General features: G+C 38.2%; 1 protein-coding gene across 2 annotated transcripts; it reads right to left on the reverse strand.

Moving 5' to 3' along the window:
• Nucleotides 1-9,744: 9,744 nt before the first annotated feature.
• On the reverse strand, nt 9,745-21,014 carry LOC103507157 (gastric triacylglycerol lipase-like). Of its 2 annotated transcripts, none has more exons than XM_026822098.1 (8): nt 20,077-21,014; nt 16,253-16,451; nt 15,169-15,283; nt 13,660-13,903; nt 12,701-12,859; nt 11,778-11,862; nt 10,861-11,003; nt 9,745-10,214 (listed from the first exon to the last, which is right to left on the reverse strand). In XM_026822098.1, the coding sequence occupies exons 1-8, from the start codon at nt 20,236-20,238 to the stop codon at nt 9,759-9,761; spliced, it is 1,563 nt and encodes a 520-aa protein (XP_026677899.1). In that variant the 5' UTR covers nt 20,239-21,014; the 3' UTR covers nt 9,745-9,758. The 2 variants fall into 2 exon arrangements, with proteins under 2 accessions (XP_026677899.1, XP_008469829.1); XM_008471607.3 differs by lacking the exon at nt 10,861-11,003 and adding an exon at nt 11,058-11,200 and having other exon boundaries at nt 20,077-21,010.
• Between the last annotated feature and the right edge of the window lie 1,149 nt (nt 21,015-22,163).

Raw genomic sequence — 22,163 nt, forward strand, 5'->3', positions numbered from 1 at the left:
TTGAAACAACCCTATTATTATGTCACCGGAATGGAATTGTGCTTACCTGAGTCTATGAACTGGGCAAAATGTACCAGAGTTCTGGTGGAACCCCCTGCAGGAGTATGGCCCAGGATAACGGGGAGTAAACTCTGTAAATAAAGAGAAAGCAAAAGGAAAAGATGAGGCTCAACATTAATCTATGAAACAAAACCCTGATTGTACTTCAGCGTCCTCATAATTGTATGCCTACAGACTGTAGAGATAGGTTCCATGTCTGTGTCATAGCATGCTCATCCCGTAGTATGTCCCTCATCAGTTGGGACGAAGGAACGGTTCATAGAAGTAGGTAAGAACCTAATACCTATTGTGATTTTAGTCATCAACATCAGTGGATGTGACACAATACTCGTTGATTAGAACTTTAGGTGTTGGGTCACCATCAAGAGTAGCAGAAAGTAACCCGTTGACATGTCAAAGGAATCGAAATACCAATGAGTATGTATAGTATAGGTACCCATCTACCCATCCATCTACCTACCTAATACAAACATACCTACGAGAATATTTTTTCCTATAGTTCATCCAGATCAATGTGACAGCAATGAGTCATCAACCCAAAATGAAGGAACCAATCAGATTGCAGGAAATCCTTGTATACCGTATACCGATGGAATGTTTAGATCTACATAATACGATTTTGGTACCTCTCTTTGAATCTCATTAAATTTGGTTTGGAAGAGTCGATTAGAGTTAGTTTCTATTTTCGATGGTCTTCTTTCGAGGAAAAATTGACGATATTTTAGAGGAGGCGGTAATTTTTTTCCATTCCGATTTTACTCGTTGGACCTTGGATAAATTTTAGGTATAGATATATGTAACTATATAACTAAGCACATCTCATCAATAAGTATAACATACCTATATGTACCTATGTAGATTTGCAGATAGCATCAACTTGTTAATTTAAATTCCTACCTCTGTTTTCCTCTTTCTCTGTCAAGTGTGACAAGGATGCGACACGAAACATTTGGTTAAGATCGGTGCAACGCTTGGTGGCATTTCGGCGCTTTTTGGCTCTGTGTCTGTCCTTCTGTCTGTCTGTAAACAAAATATCTCGAGAACGGTAAGAGCTAGAGACTTGAAATTTGATATGTATCTGTCAAGTGTGACAAGGATGCGACACGAAACATTTGGTTAAGATCGGTGCAACGCTTGGTGGCATTTCGGCCGCTTTTTGGCGGTTTTCGGTGTAATTCAATGATATCTCGGGAACGGTATGAGCAGATGAGCTAAATACTTGAAAATTGATATGTAGTCCACAAATGTGACAAGGATGCAACACGAAACTTTTGGTTAAGATAGGTGCTGCGGTTGGCGGTATTTTGACCGCTTTTTGGCGGCTTCGACCGCTTTTTGGCGGTTTTCAGCTATACTGACTAAACGGTTATAGATATTAAAAAAGTTACAATAGATTAAAACCCAAATAAGCAAAACTTTTGGTTAAGATAGGTGCTGCGGTTGGCGGTATTTTGACCGCTTTCGACCGCTTTTTGGCGGTTTTCAGCTATACTGACTAAACGGTTATAGATATTAAAAAAGTTACAATAGATTAAAACCCAAATAAGCATCATGCAATAGGTTAAGGAAAGTCGTGCGATGTTCACACCAGATTTTTTCACCTAGCAATGAAGAAACTGCTAAAAAAAGTTTTCACGGTCACGAACGTGGCCTTCATCTTCAGTTCTTTTTTTTTAAATTGGATCGTCCATAAAAAAGTTCATTACTCTTACTGTGGACCTTGGACATAAAGTTTTAATAGCATAACTTTATCTTAAGAATAACTCCGAATGTCCAAGAGATTGAAACTTGGAACCGGTTCATTGAAAAGATTTGCTGTGAATTCAAGTACCACCAGTTTTCCTTCGGTTTTGTGATACTAAATTCATTCCAAGGGTTCAGGATGACAAGTCCACCATGATTCAGAAGCAATCATAGCTAGAAATCAACTTGGTCTTGATCTATCTATCTACATATTTATACCTTGTTTGATATCTGATCTTGGTAATTATTGGATGTTCTATATGACGGAAGTTACAAATATTTGCTAATACTCGTAACATCTTAGCCGGACATGAGAGAGAGAGAGAGAGAGAGAGAGAGAGAGAGAGAGAGAGAAAGAAGGAAAGATAGAAAGAAAGAAACAAAGAGAGAGGGAAGGGGCATGTGCAATAATGGAACAGTTGCAAATGGGTAAAAAATATAAATAAATGGTCGATTCCTATGTAAAAAGTTGGGAAAAATCCAAATCTGAGGTTAAAACTCCGAAAAAAAATAACTGTAAAAAGTCGAAAATTCAATTTTTATTTTCCATTCTAATGAAAGAGTTCAAATATGTGTGACGTCAGCCTTTACGCAGTTGTTTTTTTCGTCCGTTAGGTAGCGCCACTATGCAAGCACGCTAGCGGAGGAGCAGAAAGAACTGCGCAGAAACGTATGTGCATTGTGCACAAACACATTAATGCGTTGCCTGCGAGGGAGCTTTGTTCGGTGACGTTATCACCTACGGGAGAGTATTTGATGTGACGTTATCACCTACGGGAGCGTATGCCGTGACGTCAAAGTTCACGATTTACCGGTATTTTTACTTTCCTTATCCTATAGGAAGGAAAGTAATGTAATCGGGTCAAATTTTCGATGGTCAGTTCAAATATTTGCTAATACTTACTCGTACATCTTAGCCGGACATGAGAGAGAGAGGAGAGAGGCAGAGAGAGAGAGAGAGAGAGAGAGAGAGAGGAGAGAGAGAGAGAGAGATAGAGGAGAGAGAGAGAAGGAAAGATAGAAAGAAAGAAAGAAACAAAGAGAGAGGGAAGGGGCATGTGCAATAATGGAACAGTTGCAAATGGGTAAAAATTATAAATAAATGGTCGATTTCTATGTAAAAAGTTGGGAAAAATCCAAATCTGAGGTTAAAACTCCGAAAAAATAACTGTATAAGGTCGAAAATTCAATTTTTATTTTCCATTCTAATGAAAGAGTTCAAATATGTGTGACGTCAGACTTTACGCAGTTGTTTTTTTCGTCACTTTCAGTACTTATCGTTAACCATCTCCCTACTGTGACTAAAAATTTAGAGATCTCAAATCATGAAATCTTGGGGTTGATGACCATGAACACATTTTTTCATCTCTCCCCATAAAATTCACCAAAAGGGAGATAACCTCTGACGCTCTGATCACCAGGGAAAATACTTTAGTGTGGTCTTATGCCTTTATCAATAAAGGCATTCCTACCTACCTAACTGATAGAGAGCTAGAATTCCGAGGTCATGAGAATAAATCCCCATAACACGGTAGATGGGTTTCACGCCGCATGAGTACCTCACGTAGGTACAGGTGTAGGTTCTGGTCTAATCCAATGATTCAGCATCTCCCTCATGGTACTGTTATTCCATTTCCTTTCCATCTTCCTACTGAAGTCCCCAGGGAATGCTGAAATCTTCTGCATGAACGTCTGGTCAGATCGCTTGGTAGACAATCGCTTCTCAGTGGCGTATAGCGATCGCTCTGTCATGGTCATCTGCAGGTATCGCTCCCAGGGGGATCCTTGGTCAGTGTCGGAGATGAGGCTGGGGTTCTGGGGGATGACGTTGGTCACAGTGAGGACTTCAGAACGGGCTCTGGTTTTGCTGAAGGTCTTGAGGACGAGGAGAAGGTCATTGTAGACCAGTGCCTTGACGTCCTTGGCCCAGAGGAAGTCCAGATGATTGAAGTAGGTGAAGTTGACCTTGAACAGACCTACCGGGTTGGGGAGCAGCGTGTAAAGCTCTTTCACATCCTGGAACAACGAAACAATGGTCAATAGATTGGGAATAGGAAGAACATTTGTGTACACTGTTTGCTGCAAACTACTAAGTCCCATCTCCCATCTCTCAAACTGAAAACGATCATTTTCTTTCAGGTGACTAGAAAATCCCCGGAAAATTTGTGTTCTTCCGGATGACGAAGTTAATTAACATTTTCCTAAGCAAAAGTTACAATAAGAGCAAACATTCGCTAACTTTATAGAGAGATGTCCCGTTACCTGTTCATTCGTAAGCAAATCATTATCAGCGTAGAAGAAGGCCACCTTGGTGCTGATAAATTTGAGATCATATTTAGGAGGGAACGTTGAGTTGTAAATGTGCAAGTTCTCATCTTTGCCGTAGTCAAACTGCCGGAACTTTCCTGTGGGGAAGCAACAAAACGGAATAAGTCCACTAGTCCTAGTCTAATTGTAGACCCTTGTAGGCGACCTCAAGCTGTGTCCACACAGTCAACGGCCGTCGATCGATGTCGACAGAAACCGTCCACAGTACCTCGACTGCATAGATGCACCTTGTCGATCGAAATCGATCAACGGACGTCGACTATGTGTGGACAGAGCTTTTGTCCTACATCCCACAAGGTCGAGTGTCTATGAGTACACAATTCAGTGGTATAGGTAGGTAGCTTTTCTTGAAGATTTGGGATCATTTATAAATCACTCGATTTCTGTCCTTAAATCCATATTTTTAATGACTCCTTGCTGCCATATCCATCTGGATAACGCATAGTATGATATAACTGGAATAGCCGTCAACATGGTCAACCGACAGCGACCTTTTCAGGTTAAGTATTCGAGAAGGTACCTTTACCTACAGGTATCCGCAATTCTATTTTGAACTTTTCTATCTAAAATTAGTAAATTTTGAATTACAATTGGTATAAACTTTTAGTTTTCGCTCGAATTTGTCCGACATCGACAGTTGAAGAAAAACAGAAAATTAATCATCTTGTTTTTGGTGTTCCTTACCTTCTTATTCTTAACAACAGAAATATGATTATGTCTAGAATCCAAAATCCAATCAAATCAATCAACTCTCAGCTCCACAGGATCCAAAATTTTCTTGAATCGAACAAAAACGTCAGTAAAAAATGAAAATATAGGTAACCAAGATTTTTTACTTTTGATTAATTTAATTAGAGATTTACATTCACAGCTCGAAACGTTATTTATTCACACACACACACACACACACGCTGGGAAACTCAATGAAAATCGTTATTAAAAAAAAAAAATCTGAAATTCTAGTAAACAACACCAAACCTCTAATCTTTATGTAGGCGAGGTACCTTCAAGGTTTTCCAAAGAAAGAGCAATAAATAAGTTATTTTCCTCGGTTAGATTTCAATTTATTTACTTTAGGTTACTTTTATTACTATTCGGTTTTTTATTTAGTCTTGGAGCGAGCTTAAAACGAGCGACAAACTACAGTACAAGTAGAGAACTACACTGCAGGTGAACTACACAGATCCAGACTGATGACTAGTGTGTCTGTAATACTGACTAGTGGATGTTAGGTACTCTTGGTTCTAATAGTGGTACTTGATATCCTCTTATTCACAGGATGTTCTATTGTATACTGATATGACAGATGCTTGTAACGGAGTACATACAATGAAAGGGTTTCAATTTCAAGGTATCTCTGTACTTGTATCTACCCAACTACCTACATAATTATGTTTCGGAAAAGCGACTTTACAATTTTCATCTACGTATAAAATATAATTGAAGTATAATCAATTTTACATGTTTACCTTATTTTCAAATTTGTTTATAGGGATAAACCTTATTTTTGCATTTGTTTATGTTTACCTATACCTTATTTGCGTATTTGTTCATATTCACCTTATTTTCGTACCTATTTCTTCATCTTTACCTTATTTTCGTATTTCTTCATGTTTGCCTGATTTTCGTATTATTTGTTTATGTTTACCTTATTTTCTTATTTGTTTGTTTTCTGATGTTACTCTTGGTTCTAATAGTGGTACTTGATATCCTCTTATTCACAGGATGTTCCATACTGACAGATGCTTGTAACGAAGTACAAATGAAAGGGTTTCAAGGTATCTCTGTACTTGTATCTACCCAACTACCTACATATGTTTCGGAAAAGCGACTTTACAATTTTCATCTACGAATAAAATATAATTGAAGTATAATCAATTTTACATGTTTACCTTATTTTCAAATTTGTTTATAGGGATAAACCTTATTTTTGCATTTGTTTATGTTTACCTATACCTTATTTGCGTATTTGTTCATATTCACCTTATTTTCGTATTTCTTCATGTTTACCTTATTTTTTTATTTGTTTGTTTTCTTTATTTTCGTATATTTGTTCATGTTTACCTTATTTTCGTATTTGTTCATAATTACCTTATTTTCGTATTTCTTTATGTTTGTACCTTATTTGCGTATTTGTCACCTTATTTTCGTATTTCTTTATGTTTGTAGGTAGGTACCTTATTACTTTCTATTTTTTTTCATATTTGTTTAGTTTACAGTTGTTAACAGGAAGTCCACAAATTAACCTATCAATTCCTATGAACGCCTGAAAATTTATAAAGTATGCAATGTGAAAGATACACAGATTTGAAATTCTCACTGGGGGGGATCTGACTTGCGTCCCGACTATGAAATCCGAGTTGCGTCCCTGAGCTACCTGAGCTAGAACTATGTACTTTATATACTTATCCTAGTTTGAAGGTATACATGTAGTACAGGGTGACAAAAAAATGCTGTACGCAGCATTTTTTCAGCTTTCATCATGTAGGTACCTACAATCTATAACGTTAAAAATTCAACTGCACTCACTGAACTAACATGGGGATAGTAGGTAGATACCCAATACATTGAGGCGGTTTTTCTCTAAACTCGTATGGTGTATACAGCACTACCGGCGATTAGGGTGACCATTTAGCTGTGATGAAATGAGGAAATGAGGTCCACAAGAATCGTGTGTTTTTGGCATCCCATGTGTGACATTTAGGCGGAAGCTTATTAAGCTCAGAATATTGTTATCAAATGAGCATCAGGATATCGTCATCTGAACTATGTCCACTACCGCGTAAGTCGATTTTGGCAACTTCATGCTTGTGGTGGCTACATCAGGTGTCAACAGGTGTGCTATCTCGTCCTTATATCTTGTGACTACTGTGAATTTTGTGTGACAACTGTGAGTATTGAATGATAAGGTCAACAGCTTAGTATGTGCACTTGTGCACTTTTATAACATTCATGAATCTCACCTGAAATCCCAGACAGGTGTGCTATCTCGTCCTTATATGTTGTGACTACTGTGAATTTTGTGTGACAACTGTGAGTATTGAATGATAAGGTCAACAGCTTAGTATGTCCACTTGTGCACATTTGTTATGATTCATGAATCTCACCTGAAATCCCAGAACGCCAGATCCATGGGAGAATAACTAATGTGACTTCGAGAGTATGTATTGCCTCGGGCATTACCTAGCCATACATCATAGCCCTTGTCTGCTAACAGATAGGCTGCAAAACAAAAGGGAAAAGTTCATTTTATTTTTTAAACTGGAAGTTTTTTGTACCCTGTTCTTGGTAGAGTTTACCGAAGCCCTTTAGTGATAAGTTGATAACTCTCAAACATCAAACGGCATCGGCAGCGGTTGGTTTGATTTTGATAAATTTTAAAGCAGGGGTTCTTAACCTTTTAGAATTGGCGGACCACTATTGATAAACCAAAAATCTCGCGGACCACTTGAGATTATGTATGTGTGTTCTTGTTAGGGTTCACCGAAGCCCTTTAGTGATAAGTTGATAACTCTCAAACATCAAACGGCATCAGCAGCGGTTGGTTTGATTTTGATAAATTTTAAAGAGTTTACTCATCTAACATATAACTAATATTGTTTATTTATACTGAAGTAGTTCGATTACTGAAGTACCAATCTAGCAATGTTATGGTGCGTTTCCAGTGAGTGGAAAGCATGATCTGGAAATGGAAAAAGATAATGCCGATCGGCAAATACCGAGTAAGTGGAATTGGAAACGCACCATTAAGATGCGTACACAATTACACATTTTCGTTCTGAGGTAAAACTTTACAGTTGATGGATGGAATGTGCGTACTTTGCGTGCAAATGTGTACGACTGCACGAACCTTGAAGGTCAACAGTTCCAAGATGATTCATAAAATCAGGATTGGCAACTTCTCAGGAGAGAGTAAAAACAATTTCCTATTTATTAATGAAAATCTGAAGTTATTCAGTGTTAAACTTTGTCCTATAGTAGGTATAACTACTGAGCTGTTTTTTTTATTTTTATTGTCCGGAATGAATTATTATGATTTCAGAAATACGTACCTACATACCTTTTAGTATGGTTACGGTTTTCGCCGTTTTGCCGTTTTCGCCAAACAGTATGGTTTTCGCCAAACAACTCATTTTACCAAAAATCGACTTACACGGTAGTGAAATTTGGACGACGACGATATGTAGAAAGTTATACAAAAATAATCGCAATAGAATACAACTTGTTCATATCCATAGGTTGTTCCTATAGGCCTATAGCACACAGAAGTTTTCATACAGTTTTTTTTGGTCACCCTGTTCGTTATATACTTATTTATTTACTTTATGGTCTCAAGTATATAGGTCTTGTTCATATCCATAGGTTGTTCCTATAGGCCTATAGCACACAGAAGTTTTTATACAGTTATTTTTGGTCACCCTGTTCGTTATGTACTTATTTATTTACTTTATGGTCTCGAGTATATAGGTTCAATCTCAGGTACCGCGGACCCAACTCGGATAACCTTTTTTTTTTAGTTGGGACGCAAATCGGATGATTTGGGATTTTCGAACGCATCTGGTGTTCCTCCTTCTCACTACTTGCGCCAATTTATTGTACAAAATAAATAAATATATATAATATTTATGTAGGCCAACTCGGATAACCTTTTTTTTTTTTAGTTGGGAGGTTGGGACGCAAATCGGATGATTTGGAATTTTCAAACGCATCTGGTGTTCCTCCTTCTCACTACTCGCTCCAATTTATTGTACAAAATAAATAAATATATATAATATTTATGTAGGTACGTTATGGGTAGCATCTAATGTACCTACCTAATATATAAACCTCATAACTCATAACAAAAATAAGAACATGTTTGTAAGAAATACATTATTCGAATCTAATCAAAATCAGACTTTCAGTACCTATCGTTAACCATCTCCCTACTGTGACTAAAAATTTAAAGATCTGAAATCATTACTTGCCATGAAATCTTGGGGTTGATGACCATGAACACATTTTTTCATCTCTCCGCATAAAATTCACCAAAAGGGAGATAACCTCTGACGCTCTGATCACCAGGGAAAATACTTTAGTGTGGTCTTATGCCCTTATCAATAAACCTATTTTAATATTACAGGTCAGCGTATCACGTTAAACTACCGCCCCCACATGTGTTGTTGGAAGCTGTAAAAACTGCGCCACCTCAAACTTATAGGTGACGAGGCAATAACAATAAGGAGTAATAATCTTTAGTGGATGTTCTAAAACTACCAAATTTCTAATACCGTCTCAAAAGGGTATATATGTAGGTAATAGGTAGGTACCTATTATTTATTTTTGGTTAGAACTCCTAAACTCCTAAAGTTTCCATTATCTAATGCACAAAGATCAGTTGATATCTCGGTAGGTATATAGATTGTAGATACCTACTTAGGTATCAGAAGTTTTTTTTTGTTGTAATGCCCATATTAGATTTCCATGTCAAGGCTTTCCAGTAAAACTTAGATTCATGTACTTCGTAATAAGTACCTAATATCAATAAAGGCATTCCTACCTACCTAACTGATAGAGAGCTAGAATTCCGAGGTCATGAGAATAAATCCCCATAACACGGTAGATGGGTTTCACGCCGCATGAGTACCTCACGTAGGTACAGGTGTAGGTTCTGGTCTAATCCAATGATTCAGCATCTCCCTCATGGTACTGTTATTCCATTTCCTTTCCATCTTCCTACTGAAGTCCCCAGGGAATGCTGAAATCTTCTGCATGAACGTCTGGTCAGATCGCTTGGTAGACAATCGCTTCTCAGTGGCGTATAGCGATCGCTCTGTCATGGTCATCTGCAGGTATCGCTCCCAGGGGGATCCTTGGTCAGTGTCGGAGATGAGGCTGGGGTTCTGAGGGATGACGTTGGTCACAGTGAGGACTTCAGAGCGGGCTCTGGTTTTGCTGAAGGTCTTGAGGACGAGGAGAAGGTCATTGTAGACCAGTGCCTTGACGTCCTTGGCCCAGAGGAAGTCCAGATGATTGAAGTAGGTGAAGTTGACCTTGAACAGACCTACCGGGTTGGGGAGCAGCGTGTAAAGCTCTTTCACATCCTGGAACAACGAAACCATGGTCAATAGATAGGGAATAGGAAGAACATTTGTGTACACTGTTTGCTGCAAACTACTAAGTCCCATCTCCAATCTCTCAAACTGAAAACGACCATTTTCTTTCAGGTGACTAGAAAATCCCCGGAAAATTTGTGTTCTTCCGGATGACGAAGTTAATTAACATTTTCCTAAGCAAAAGTTTTCGGGACATTTGAAGTGACGTTATCGCCTACGGGCGCGTATGCCGTGACGTCAAAGTTCACGATTTACCGGCATTTTTTAAATCGATTTATCTCGGGATCTAGAAGTCGTAGAAGAAAAATTCCGTTGTTCCTCATTTTTCCTGCTCTATGACTTTGAAACATCACCCAAGTAAGCGCAACTGATCTATTGTGTACGTAGAATGGTCAATAGATTGGGAATAGGAAGAACATTTGTGTACACTGTTTGCTGCAAACTACTAAGTCCCATCTCCCATCTCTCAAACTGAAAACGATCATTTTCTTTCAGGTGACTAGAAAATCCCCGGAAAATTTGTGTTCTTCCGGATGACGAAGTTAATTAACATTTTCCTAAGCAAAAGTTACAATAAGAGCAAACATTCGCTAACTTTATAGAGAGATGTCCGGTTACTCTTCCAATTTATTACCTGTTCATTCGTAAGCAAATCATTATCAGCGTAGAAAAAGGCCACCTTGGTGCTGATAAATTTGAGATCATATTTAGGAGGGAACGTTGAGTTGTAAATGTGTAAGTTCTCATCTTTGCCGTAGTCAAACTGCCGGAACTTTCCTGTGGGGAAGCAACAAAACGGAATAAGTCCACTAGTCCTAGTCTAATCGTTACCTGTTCATTCGTAAGCAAATCATTATCAGCGTAGAAGAAGGCCACCTTGGTGCTGATAAATTTGAGATCATATTTAGGAGGGAACGTTGAGTTGTAAATGTGCAAGTTCTCATCTTTGCCGTAGTCAAACTGCCGGAACTTTCCTGTGGGGAAGCAACAAAACGGAATAAGTCCACTAGTCCTAGTCTAATTGTAGACCCTTGTAGGCGACCTCAAGCTGTGTCCACACAGTCAACGGCCGTCGATCGATGTCGACAGAAACCGTCCACAGTACCTCGACAGCATAGATGCACCTTGTCGATCGAAATCGATCAACGGACGTCGACTATGTGTGGACAGAGCTTTTGTCCTACCCACTAGTCCTAGCCTAATTTTATTGTAGACCCTTGTAGGCGGTCTTAAGCTGTGTCCTGACAGTCAACGGCCGTCGATTGATGTCGATAGAAACCGCCCACAGTACCTCGACTGCATAGATGCACCTTGTCGATCGAAATCGATCAACGGACGTCGACTATGTGTGGACAGAGCTTTTGTCCTACATCCCACAAGGTCGAGTGTCTATGAGTACACAATTCAGTGGTATAGGTAGGTAGCTTTTCTTGAAGATTTGGGATCATTTATAAATCACTCGATTTCTGTCCTTAAATCCATAATCCATATTGGTTTTCCTCTCTCATTTGATTTTGAAACAACCCTTTTGGGAATTGGAATTGTGCTTACCTGAGTCTATGAACTGGGCAAAATGTACCAGAGTTCTGGTGGAACCCCCTGCAGGAGTATGGCCCAGGATAACGGGGAGTAAACTCTGGAAATAAAGAGAAAGGAAAAGATGAGGCTCAACATTAATCTATAAAACAAAACCCTGATTGTACTTCAGCGTCCTCATAATTGAAGGGTGAAAACAAGTGGAATTCCCAGACACCATCAGTGCAGAGCCTGAAATTCTCAATTTGGAATCACGCAATTGCAGCTTTGAACATAGTAAGTGGTACTTGGGTAAAAGTCTTCCAATCTTACGATCCAAATAAATAAAGTTTCTCATACCGATGCCATATAGGGGCAATTCGGTTTATCTCGGGATTGAGTTCGGTTTATCTTGGGATTGACTTCAATCCTGAATTGACCCTAAACCTAGTGCTCGTACTTATAGGTTTAGCTCTATACTGGATTCATCTCAATCTTGAGATTTTCCAACTTGGTAAGCCTCAGACTTACTTATATTATCAAGTCATCTTATATTAGGTTTAGTTCTATACTGGATTCATCTCAATCTTGAGATTTTCCAACTTGGTAAGCCTCAGACTTACTTATATTATCAAGTCATCTTACCATTTTGACCTAGTGCTCGTACATATTAGGTTTAGCTCTATACTGGATTCATCTCAATCTTGAGATTTTCCAACTTGGTAAGCCTCAGACTTACTTATATTATCAAGTCATCTTGATCCAAATAAATAAAGTTTCTCATACCGATGCGATATAGGGGCAATTCGGTTTATCTCGGGATTGAGTTCGGGTTATCTTGAGATTGGTGCTCGTACAATCGTACATATTAGGTTTAGCTCTATACTGGATTCATCTCAATCTTGAGATTTTCCAACTTGGTAAGCCCCAGACTTACTTATATTATCAAGTCATCTTACCATTTTGAACTGGTAAGGATCATGTCCACACAGGATAAACAGGAAATCCTCACACCTCTTCATTTCCATATGGTTTAGCTCACAAGCTATCTTGGTGACATAATTCAGCATCGTGTTGTGAGCTAGAAACTCTCCATTTCCAATCCAGTCCATGATTTTCTGCAAGTAGAAAGAAAAATCTCTTATGTGGAAACCTATCACCGACGCAGCTCTAGTAAATGTACCTGCGTACTTTCCTACAAAGCTGGACAAAGTTCCGTTTTAGTTGGACTTCTTAGAAACAATGGTTTTACTTGCCTTCTTGCTTCTTGGTGTGTGGAAACCTATCACCGACGCAGCTCTAGTAAATGTACTTGCGTACTTTCCTACAAAGCTGGACAAAGTTCCGTTTTAGTTGGACTTCTTAGAAACAATGGTTTTACTTGCCTTCTTGCTTCTTGGTCGTTGGAAAGTAGGAAATTTGGAAGCAGTTTGTAGGGCCCTACCACTGTGTCCTTATATTTTCCTACCAGTAGAATCGCATGCATAACTAAATTAGCTAGAAATATCATAGGGTAGGACGTCCGTGGTAAGATTAAAATTCACTAGTTGTAGGACCCTACCACTGTGTCCTTAAATTTTCCTACCAGTAGAATCGCATGCATAACTAAATTAGCTAGAAATATCATAGGGTAGGACGTCCGTGGTAAGATTAAAATTCACTAGACCCTGCCACTGTGTCCTTAAATTTTCCTACCAGTAGAATTGCATGCATAACTAAATTAGCTAGAAATATCATAGGGTAGGACGTCCGTGGTAAGATTAAAATTCACTAATAAACGCAGCCGCAGCTGTTCTCAGTAGAATCGCATGCATAACTAAATTAGCTAGAAATATCATAGGGTAGGACGTCCGTGGTAAGATTAAAATTCCCTAATAAACGCAGCCGCAGCTGTAAACATTTTCGTACCAAATCTCACCTCAATATTCAAAGCGAAAGGCGCTAGGTATCTGATAGGAGATCTGGTGCGAGACAAATATGCTACAGGTGCTAAACTAATGGCACCCAGGAGCTTCTCATTATATTCAGGACGCTGAGATGTCAACACGTAGAACATGGTAGTGCCCATGGAATGCCCGATGTAGATCATCTGGGTGTGATCTGTCTTGTTTAGGATGAAATCAATCTCCGCGGGCAAATCAAAGTATCCCATTTCGTGGAAGCTGGAAAGAAAGAACGAAAGTAAACTCAGTAAGACAAACATGTCATTAAAGATATTTCTTTGATAGAGATTCAACATCACTGTATAGCTCTTGAGAGGATATTGACGGCAGGATGAAATCAATCTCCGCGGGCAAATCAAAGTATCCCATTTCGTGGAAACTGGAAAGAAAGGACGAAAATAAACTCAGTAAGACAAGCATGTCATTAAAGATATTTCTTTGATAGAGATTCAACATCACTGTATAGCTCTTGAGAGGATATTGACGGGGGTTTTACCCTCCATCTGGCGACAAGCTATCTGCCTAACTTAGCGTAACCTCACCGATCCTGGGTGGGGCCGGGAAAACAACACCCAGATGGTAAACCAGAAAAGATACGAAGAAATTATTGTGAATTTTGTTGTTGTTGTTGTTGTTTGTGTTGTTGTTGTTGTTGTTGTTGTAGTAGTAGTAGCCATCGCCCAAGTCAAACGGAATCAAGCTCCTTCTGTAGTTGGTAATCCCAGGAAATTTTGCCACCTCAATTGGTTTAACCTCACCGATCCTGGGTGGGGCCGGGAAAAGCCAGCAACACCCAGATGGTAAACCAGAAAAGATATGAAGAAATTATTGTGAATTTTGTTGTTGTTGTTGTTGTAGTAGTAGTAGCCATTGCCCAAGTCAAACGGAATCAAGCTCCTTCTGTAGTTGGTAATCCCAGGAAATTTTGCCACCTCAATTGGTTTAAGCCATAGATCCATAGGTGTGAGTTGTGTGGGCTTTGATGGACAATTGAAGAGGTGGATGGTGTCGTGTGGACTCTCATTGCAAGTGTTACATTTGTCTTCAATTCTTGGATCTAGGCGCTTCATGTTGTTGTTGAGAATCTTTGACCAACCAGATCTCAACTGTGCAAGTGTTGTTCTAGTTACATGTGGGAGTCTTTTTTCATCTTCAGAGATTTCTGGTGTTAAGAATCTTTGACCAACCAGATCTCAACTGTGCAAGTGTTGTTCTAGTTACATGTGGGAGTCTTTTTTCATCTTCAGAGATTTCTGGTGGTTTGGAGTTGAGTACTTTGTTGGGTACAAAGTTGTTCACAGTAGTTTCCACGATGTTGGTGTGGATTTCTCTGTGAAGTGGTTTGATGCTTGTGGTGGCTACATCAGGTGTCATCAGGTGTGCTATCTCATCCTTGTGTGTTGTGACTACTGTGAGTATTGAATGATAAGGTCAACAGCTTAGTATGTGCACTTGTGCACTTTTATAACATTCATGAATCTCACCTGAAATCCCAGAATGCCAGATCCATGGGAGAATAACTAATGTGACTTCGAGAGTATGTATTGCCTCGGGCATTACCTAGCCATACATCATAGCCCTTGTCTGCTAACAGATAGGCTGCAAAACAAAAGGGAAAAGTTCATTTTATTTTTTAAACTGGAAGTTTTTTGTACCGTGTTCTTGTTAGGGTTCACCGAAGCCCTTTAGTGATAAGTTGATAACTCTCAAACATCAAACGGCATCAGCAGCGGTTGGTTTGATTTTGATAAATTTTAAAGAGTTTACTCATCTAACATATAACTAATATTGTTTATTTATACTGAAGTAGTTCGATTACTGAAGTACCAATCTAGCAATGTTACGGTGCGTTTCCAGTGAGTGGAAAGCATGATCTGGAAATGGAAAAAGATAATGCCGATCGGCAAATACCGAGTAAGTGGAATTGGAAACGCACCATCAAGATGCGTACACAATTACACATTTTCGTTCTGAGGTAAAACTTTACATCAGTTGATTGATGGAATGTGCGTACTTTGCGTGCAAATGTGTACGACTGCACGAACCTTGAAGGTCAACAGTTCCAAGATGATTCATAAAATCAGGAACATTTTCATTCTGAGGTAAAACTCAACTGTTGATTGATGGAATGTGCGTACTTTGCGTGCAAATGTGTACGACTGCACGAACCCTGAAGGTCAACAGTTCCAAGATGATTCATAAAACCAGGACTTACCCTTATCTGAAGTTACGTATGTCGTATGTTGCCTATAGTTACGCATGTCGCTCACAGTTACGCATGTCGTTTGAAGTTACGCACCTTACCTAGAGCAGTATCCGGACCGGCGACCACCCAATCCGCAGAACTTCCGATACCCTTATCTGAAGTTACGTATGTTGCCTATAGTTACGCATGTTGCTCACAGTTACGCATGTCGTTTGAAGTTACGCACCTTACCTAGAGCAGTATCCGGACCGGCGACCACCCAATCCGCAGAACTTCCGACCCTTATCTGAAGTTACGTATGTTGCCTATAGTTACGCATGTCGCTCACAGTTACGCAAGTCGTTTGAAGTTACGCACCTTACCTAGAGCAGTATCCGGACCGGCGACCACCCAATCCGCAGAACTTCCGAACACACCATGTTGTAGAAACACAACCTCCTTCTTGCCGGACCTGCGGCCCTTGCGGCCATATGGAATACGATGTATTTCCAATAGATATCCATCCTCTGTCTGAACTATGTAAGATTCTGCCGGATAACCATGACGGCGGATGATTTTCGGCTGAAATAGAAAACATGATAATGAATTTCTGATTTGATAAACGTTGAAGAGAAGTTTAAATGAAATATTCCGTTTTAAAATGTTAACATAGGTTCATTATAGCATCGAATTCTTGACGTTCACGTACCTTCCGGCACACTTCATATCTAAATAATGGGACTTTTTTTTATTTTATTTAGATTTATTATAGTGTGCCAACATAGAATTATATTGTTATATACACTAATGGGACTTTTATTTTGAGGACATCATAATCTCATGATTACTTCAAGTATGATGATGGTTAAAACTTTATATGTCCGAAAGTCACGCCAGTGAAAATTCAAATACATATTACTGTTCAAACTGTCCAACTTTAATGAGAAATCTCCCACGAATCATGTTTGAAAGATTTCAAGATATTCATGTAACACTTTAATCTCATGATTACTTCAAGTATGATGATGGTTAAAACTTTATATGTCCGAAAGTCACCCCAGTGAAAATTAAAGTCACATATTACTGTTCAAACTGTCCAACTTTAATGAGAAATCTCCCACGAATCATGTTTGAAAGATTTCAAGATATTCATGTAACACTTTAATAAATACAAATAAAAAAAAATATTCATGTGCTTTCCACAGGGGGTATTTACCTACTTTGCATGACCTTCCCATGTGCGAAAATATTTATTGGACAGTGGATAGTGGACACCCTAAAATATTTACCCAACATAATCTCATGATTACTTCAAGTATGATGATGGTTAAAACTTTATATGTCCGAAAGTCACCCCAGTGAAAATTCAATTACATATTACATATTACTGTTCAAACTGTCCAACTTAAATGAGAAATCTCCCACGAATCATGTTTGAAAGATTTCAAGGTATTCATGTGCTTTCCACACGGGGTATTTACCTACTTTGCATGACCTTCCCATGTGCGAAAATATTTATTGGACAGTGGATAGTGGACACCCTAAAATATTTACCCAAGTGCTATTAAAGTAGGCATTGAACATTTTATCAGTTGAATAAAGCTGTTAATAAATATAGGCTTGCCAAACGTCCCGAATTGGCCGGGACAGTCCCGAATTTCAGGGGGTGTCCCGGCGTCCCGTTCAGTTTTTCATTTTGGGGCGTTTTGTCCCGAATTTCCGTTTTTGTCCCAGAAAAAATTCGGGACGCGTTTTTTAACTTTAAAATTAGGTACCTACCTCTATAAATCAGAATTTGTTCTTAACTTGTTTAAATTTGTCATACTTTCATCAGTTTGCTCTTCCACTTTGCTAAACCTTTAAACGCAAAAATGAGCTGGAGTCGGACCTGTCGAATTGGGAATCCAAGGGATCGGCAAATACATATTTCCCAATTATCCAGGTTTCCCAATCAGAAAAGTGTTTCCCAATTACAATTATAATAATAATTTTTAAGGGGCGACGATTTTTTTTTCCTGTTTATCTAAGTTCCTATACTTTAACAGGTTCGACTCTACTTTTCGATATAACTGATCAAACAAAGGAAGTTGGTAGTTTAATCTGGATATTTTTTTGTCTATTCCGTGATAACTCTTAAACCGTTTTTCCGATTTTAATGAAAGTTTTGCCACAATTATTCAACAGTTAAAGGAAATTCGGGCCCAATGACTCTCTTCTTCGAGTGACTTTTATATACAGCTTCCTGAACCACTAGTTATTTAGGTCGCCCTTTAGGTTCCTACATGTTCTAATAACTAATCTGTTATATTGTTCATTAGTTCATTACCTACCTATGTGGGTACTCTGAGCATGAAAGTGAGAGTCATGTTAATTATTATCAGTGGTAATGGTAACACTACATACCTAAGTGTTATCATAATACCTATACATATCATCATGATCCAGAAATTTCCCAGCGAAAACAAAATTTACTGATTAAAGTGAAATAAATAATCGAAAAAGTTTCCTACCTCTCTTTGAACTTTGATTTTACCTATGGTGAACTTTCATATTCTGAGATGAGGAATGCCGACTTAGGCTCATTTCACACTGACCGGATTTTTACCGCGCGGATTTTTACCGCCTGCAAAATCCGCGATTTCTTTCACACACAGCGGTATAAAAACAATTTACATTTACGTAGGTAACACTTCAAGGAAATAAATAATCGAAAAAGTTTCCTACCTCTATTTAAACTTTGATTTTACCTATGGTGAACTTTCATGTTCTGAGATGAGGAATGCCGACTTAGGCTCATTTCACACTGAGCGGATTTTTACCGCGCGGATTTTTACCGCCTGCAAAATCCGCGATTTCTTTCACACACAGCGGTATAAAAACAATTTACATTTACGTAGGTAACACTTCAAGAAATTAAAAATTATTATCAATATAATTTCTGCGGACGTCCAGCGGATCCGCAGGGAAAACGCGCGGATTTCACTAGAATACCGCTGTGTGTGAAAGGACTCATTAAAAACTCATTGACTAGGCGGAAAAAAAAACCGCGAGAGCGGAATCCGCGCGGTAAAAATCCGCTCAGTGTGAATTGGCTCTTAGATGTCTATGGACTACTTGCCCAGAAATAAATAGGTCTGTACCAGTAATAAATACAATTATACATACATAGGTAGGTAATTCCTTTCCCAAAGTCACTTTACAATTATGTGGTTCAAACTGTACTTTACCTAACATTTGTGGTTCAATAAACTGTAAACTCACTCGGAGAAATATATGTCACTATACTGAATTCCCATGGATTCTGTCGATCCAAAAATCCAAAGAGCAAGGACTGAATATCTTTTATGTGTTTAATATGTTTGTTAAATTTGATCGAAATTGGACAAACCAAAAGAAAATTATGACGAAAAAGACAGACATACAGACAAACTCAATGCAAAATTGTCAACATAAGTAGAATTTCAACACACAATTCGACCAACCACCTACCTACCCACCTGCCTATACAGGGTGCGCCAGAAAAACACTGACAACGGCTCAGAGTAGGTAGATCTCATCATTTCCAACAAGGTTCTGTGGGTCATTTCCCTAACTTCGGCTTCGTTTCCGAGAAATGTCCAAAAAAAAACACCTTTTAAAAAAATGCAGACCTAGTGTACTTATTTTAATCGATATACTTATTTTGTTAAAACCACGAGCCAGAGCACAAAATTTTGATCCGAATCGACCTGATCTCCAATTTCCGAAGTTCAGGTTTAATGTGTTTTTTCAAGCTCGAAAAAAATTTACCTTGTTACCTATGTCCAATTTTTACGTTACAAAACACGCGGTTTTTGTCCGAAGAAATTTTGGAGCACAGGTCTCCATCTTTCAGGAAAACTTGCGCTTTATTCAAGGATCAGAAAGAGACCTTATTTGCATTTTTACTTCACGTCCTTCCCGGAGAAATAACCACTTGACTACCTGAAAAACAGACGTGCTCTGGCTCGTGGTTTTAACAAAAACAGTATATCGATTAAAATAAGTACACTAGGTCTGCATTTTTTTAAAAGGTGTTTTTTTTTGGACATTTCTCGGAAACGAAGCCGAAGTTAGGGAAATGACCCACAGAACCTTGTTGGAAATGATGAGATCTACCTACTCTGAGCCGTTGTCAGTGTTTTTCTGGCGCACCCTGTATAGGTTTCTCTTTTCAAAGGTTACTTACCGTGGGTAGATCCAGATCTGGATTATAATTTGTGGTCAGTAAGCTTCGACATTTCTTCTTTCCATTGTTACACTGTGGTACTTCCTTATTATTCTGCAAGATGGCATCTGTGAGGGCGTCCAAAGTTAGCAGGGAAATCACTAGAGTACTAAAAGTCCTCATTTCTGCTTATGCGACAGAAATCTAGGACAAATTCATAGGAATTTGTGAATATTCACTTCAGCAGATGACAGAGCACTTTAGAATAGATGGCACCCAATAAAACACTCCAGAGCTTCAGACACAAAACAAACACTCAATATCACAGTGTTGAGCACTAAAATGAAACAGGTCTTAGCTGAAAAATCTTAAAAAAGAACTTTTTCATGAAAGGGAATTTTATTTTGGAAAAAATAGAAAAACTTGCATAATGCTCGTAAATTATTATTTAGCTATGGACCTATAAAAATCAGGTCAGTATAGATAGCTAATAAATTATTTAATAAAGCTGGTATTTATGTATATTCCTAGCCAATTTTTGTTCTTTTAAAAACTTCAAGTTCATCTAGTTTATTTTTTTTCTAAAAACTTTCAAAGGTCAATTTCTTTGGAATTATTACCTAGAACTTTTTATTTCAAAGATGCACTTTAACTCTGTTAACTTTTATTAGAAACAAATTAATAATTTAAACATTTTAATTATAATAAAATTAATTATCGTTCACATATGCATCCGTGGTGAGAAGGTAATTGAACGTAACGTATCTGAAGTGCGATGTATTTCATCAAAGTTATACTAGTGAATGAATTGAGTGACGGAATTCAGAGTGATGTTGTAAACAAATGTGAATCATTTGATCATGTGAATGATTCAAACCGACCCGTCACTATAGCATAAAATAATGATGCCCACAATGTCAGTCAATAAAACTTGGAAAAAATATTTAAATTAATTAAAACTTAGATAAAATGAATAAATTAAATAAACTTGTTTATTTTTTACTATTTTCCTAGCGGAGTGTTTTCCTAAAATTTGACGTCAAACTATGAGGCAAATCAAATCAGTTTACCTAGGAAGGTATTATTATAATGCTGTTTTCGTGTCGAAAAACTAAATTTGATGTTATTCATAATTTATTATTTGCCCAGTATTGATTGGAAGAACGTCAGGCTTCGCTGACACAGGGCTGTGGAATCGAAGAAAGCTGTGAGAAAAGCCAAAATAGCAAATTAATCTGTTGTCAGCACTTTGTCTGTGACTTCTAATACCATCATAGTGGTAGGAACTGTGTCCAAAGTGTGTAGAGCGGAGCACTGTTACTTTACGTTTCAAAATTATAATCCCAAGAATTACATCTTCACAAAGATGGAGATGCGAGTGCACTTCCGGTCACACAAAATCCGTTCAATTCTTTCCGGGGAAAGGGTGAACAACAAAACTTTTTAGCACAGCCTCACACTTTGTGTGAGATTATTACATTTAATGTAAACCTTGTTAGCATACTTTGAGTAGTGCTGTGTACCACATGGCGGAAGATGTCTCAAATTCTTGTGATCCCTATATCCATGAACTGATTCGCAGAAGGAAGGAAGTTTTAATTTCTTTCCTTTTCTTGTTTGACACAACCTGAAACCACACCAGCTATATTTTGGAAGTGTCATATTGAACCTTCAGTTTTCCATAAATCACACGATGAGCAGATAAGAACAAAGACATTGTAACTAGTACAAGTGTTGAAAGTCCGTAAATAAGGTTACAAGTCCAGTTGGGCATCGTACTGCAGTATAGGTCAGTATGTAGTGGATATGATTCATATGAGTCGATTGCAGTTATCTATAGCCACATCACAGTCCCTGGCCTGGAAAAGAACATTCGTGGATAATCCACACATGGATGTCATGATGGAAATATTGAAAATTGAACGAAATAGGCTATCTTTGAACCTTTCCTTTCACTCATTTCCTGCATCCTATTAGCCGTTTTTAAAACCTTGCCAGTCAAAAATCACGGTTTTGTGGAGAGAATTACGTCATTTTTAAATCCGTTAAAAAAAAACAAGGTTATAAGTGACTACAAAATCCTTTGCCTGAAGTGTGAAGTAGCTTCA

Source organism: Diaphorina citri, unplaced genomic scaffold, assembly GCF_000475195.1.
Source record: "Diaphorina citri unplaced genomic scaffold, Diaci psyllid genome assembly version 1.1 scaffold293, whole genome shotgun sequence".
Classification (NCBI taxonomy): Eukaryota; Metazoa; Arthropoda; class Insecta; order Hemiptera; family Psyllidae; genus Diaphorina; species Diaphorina citri.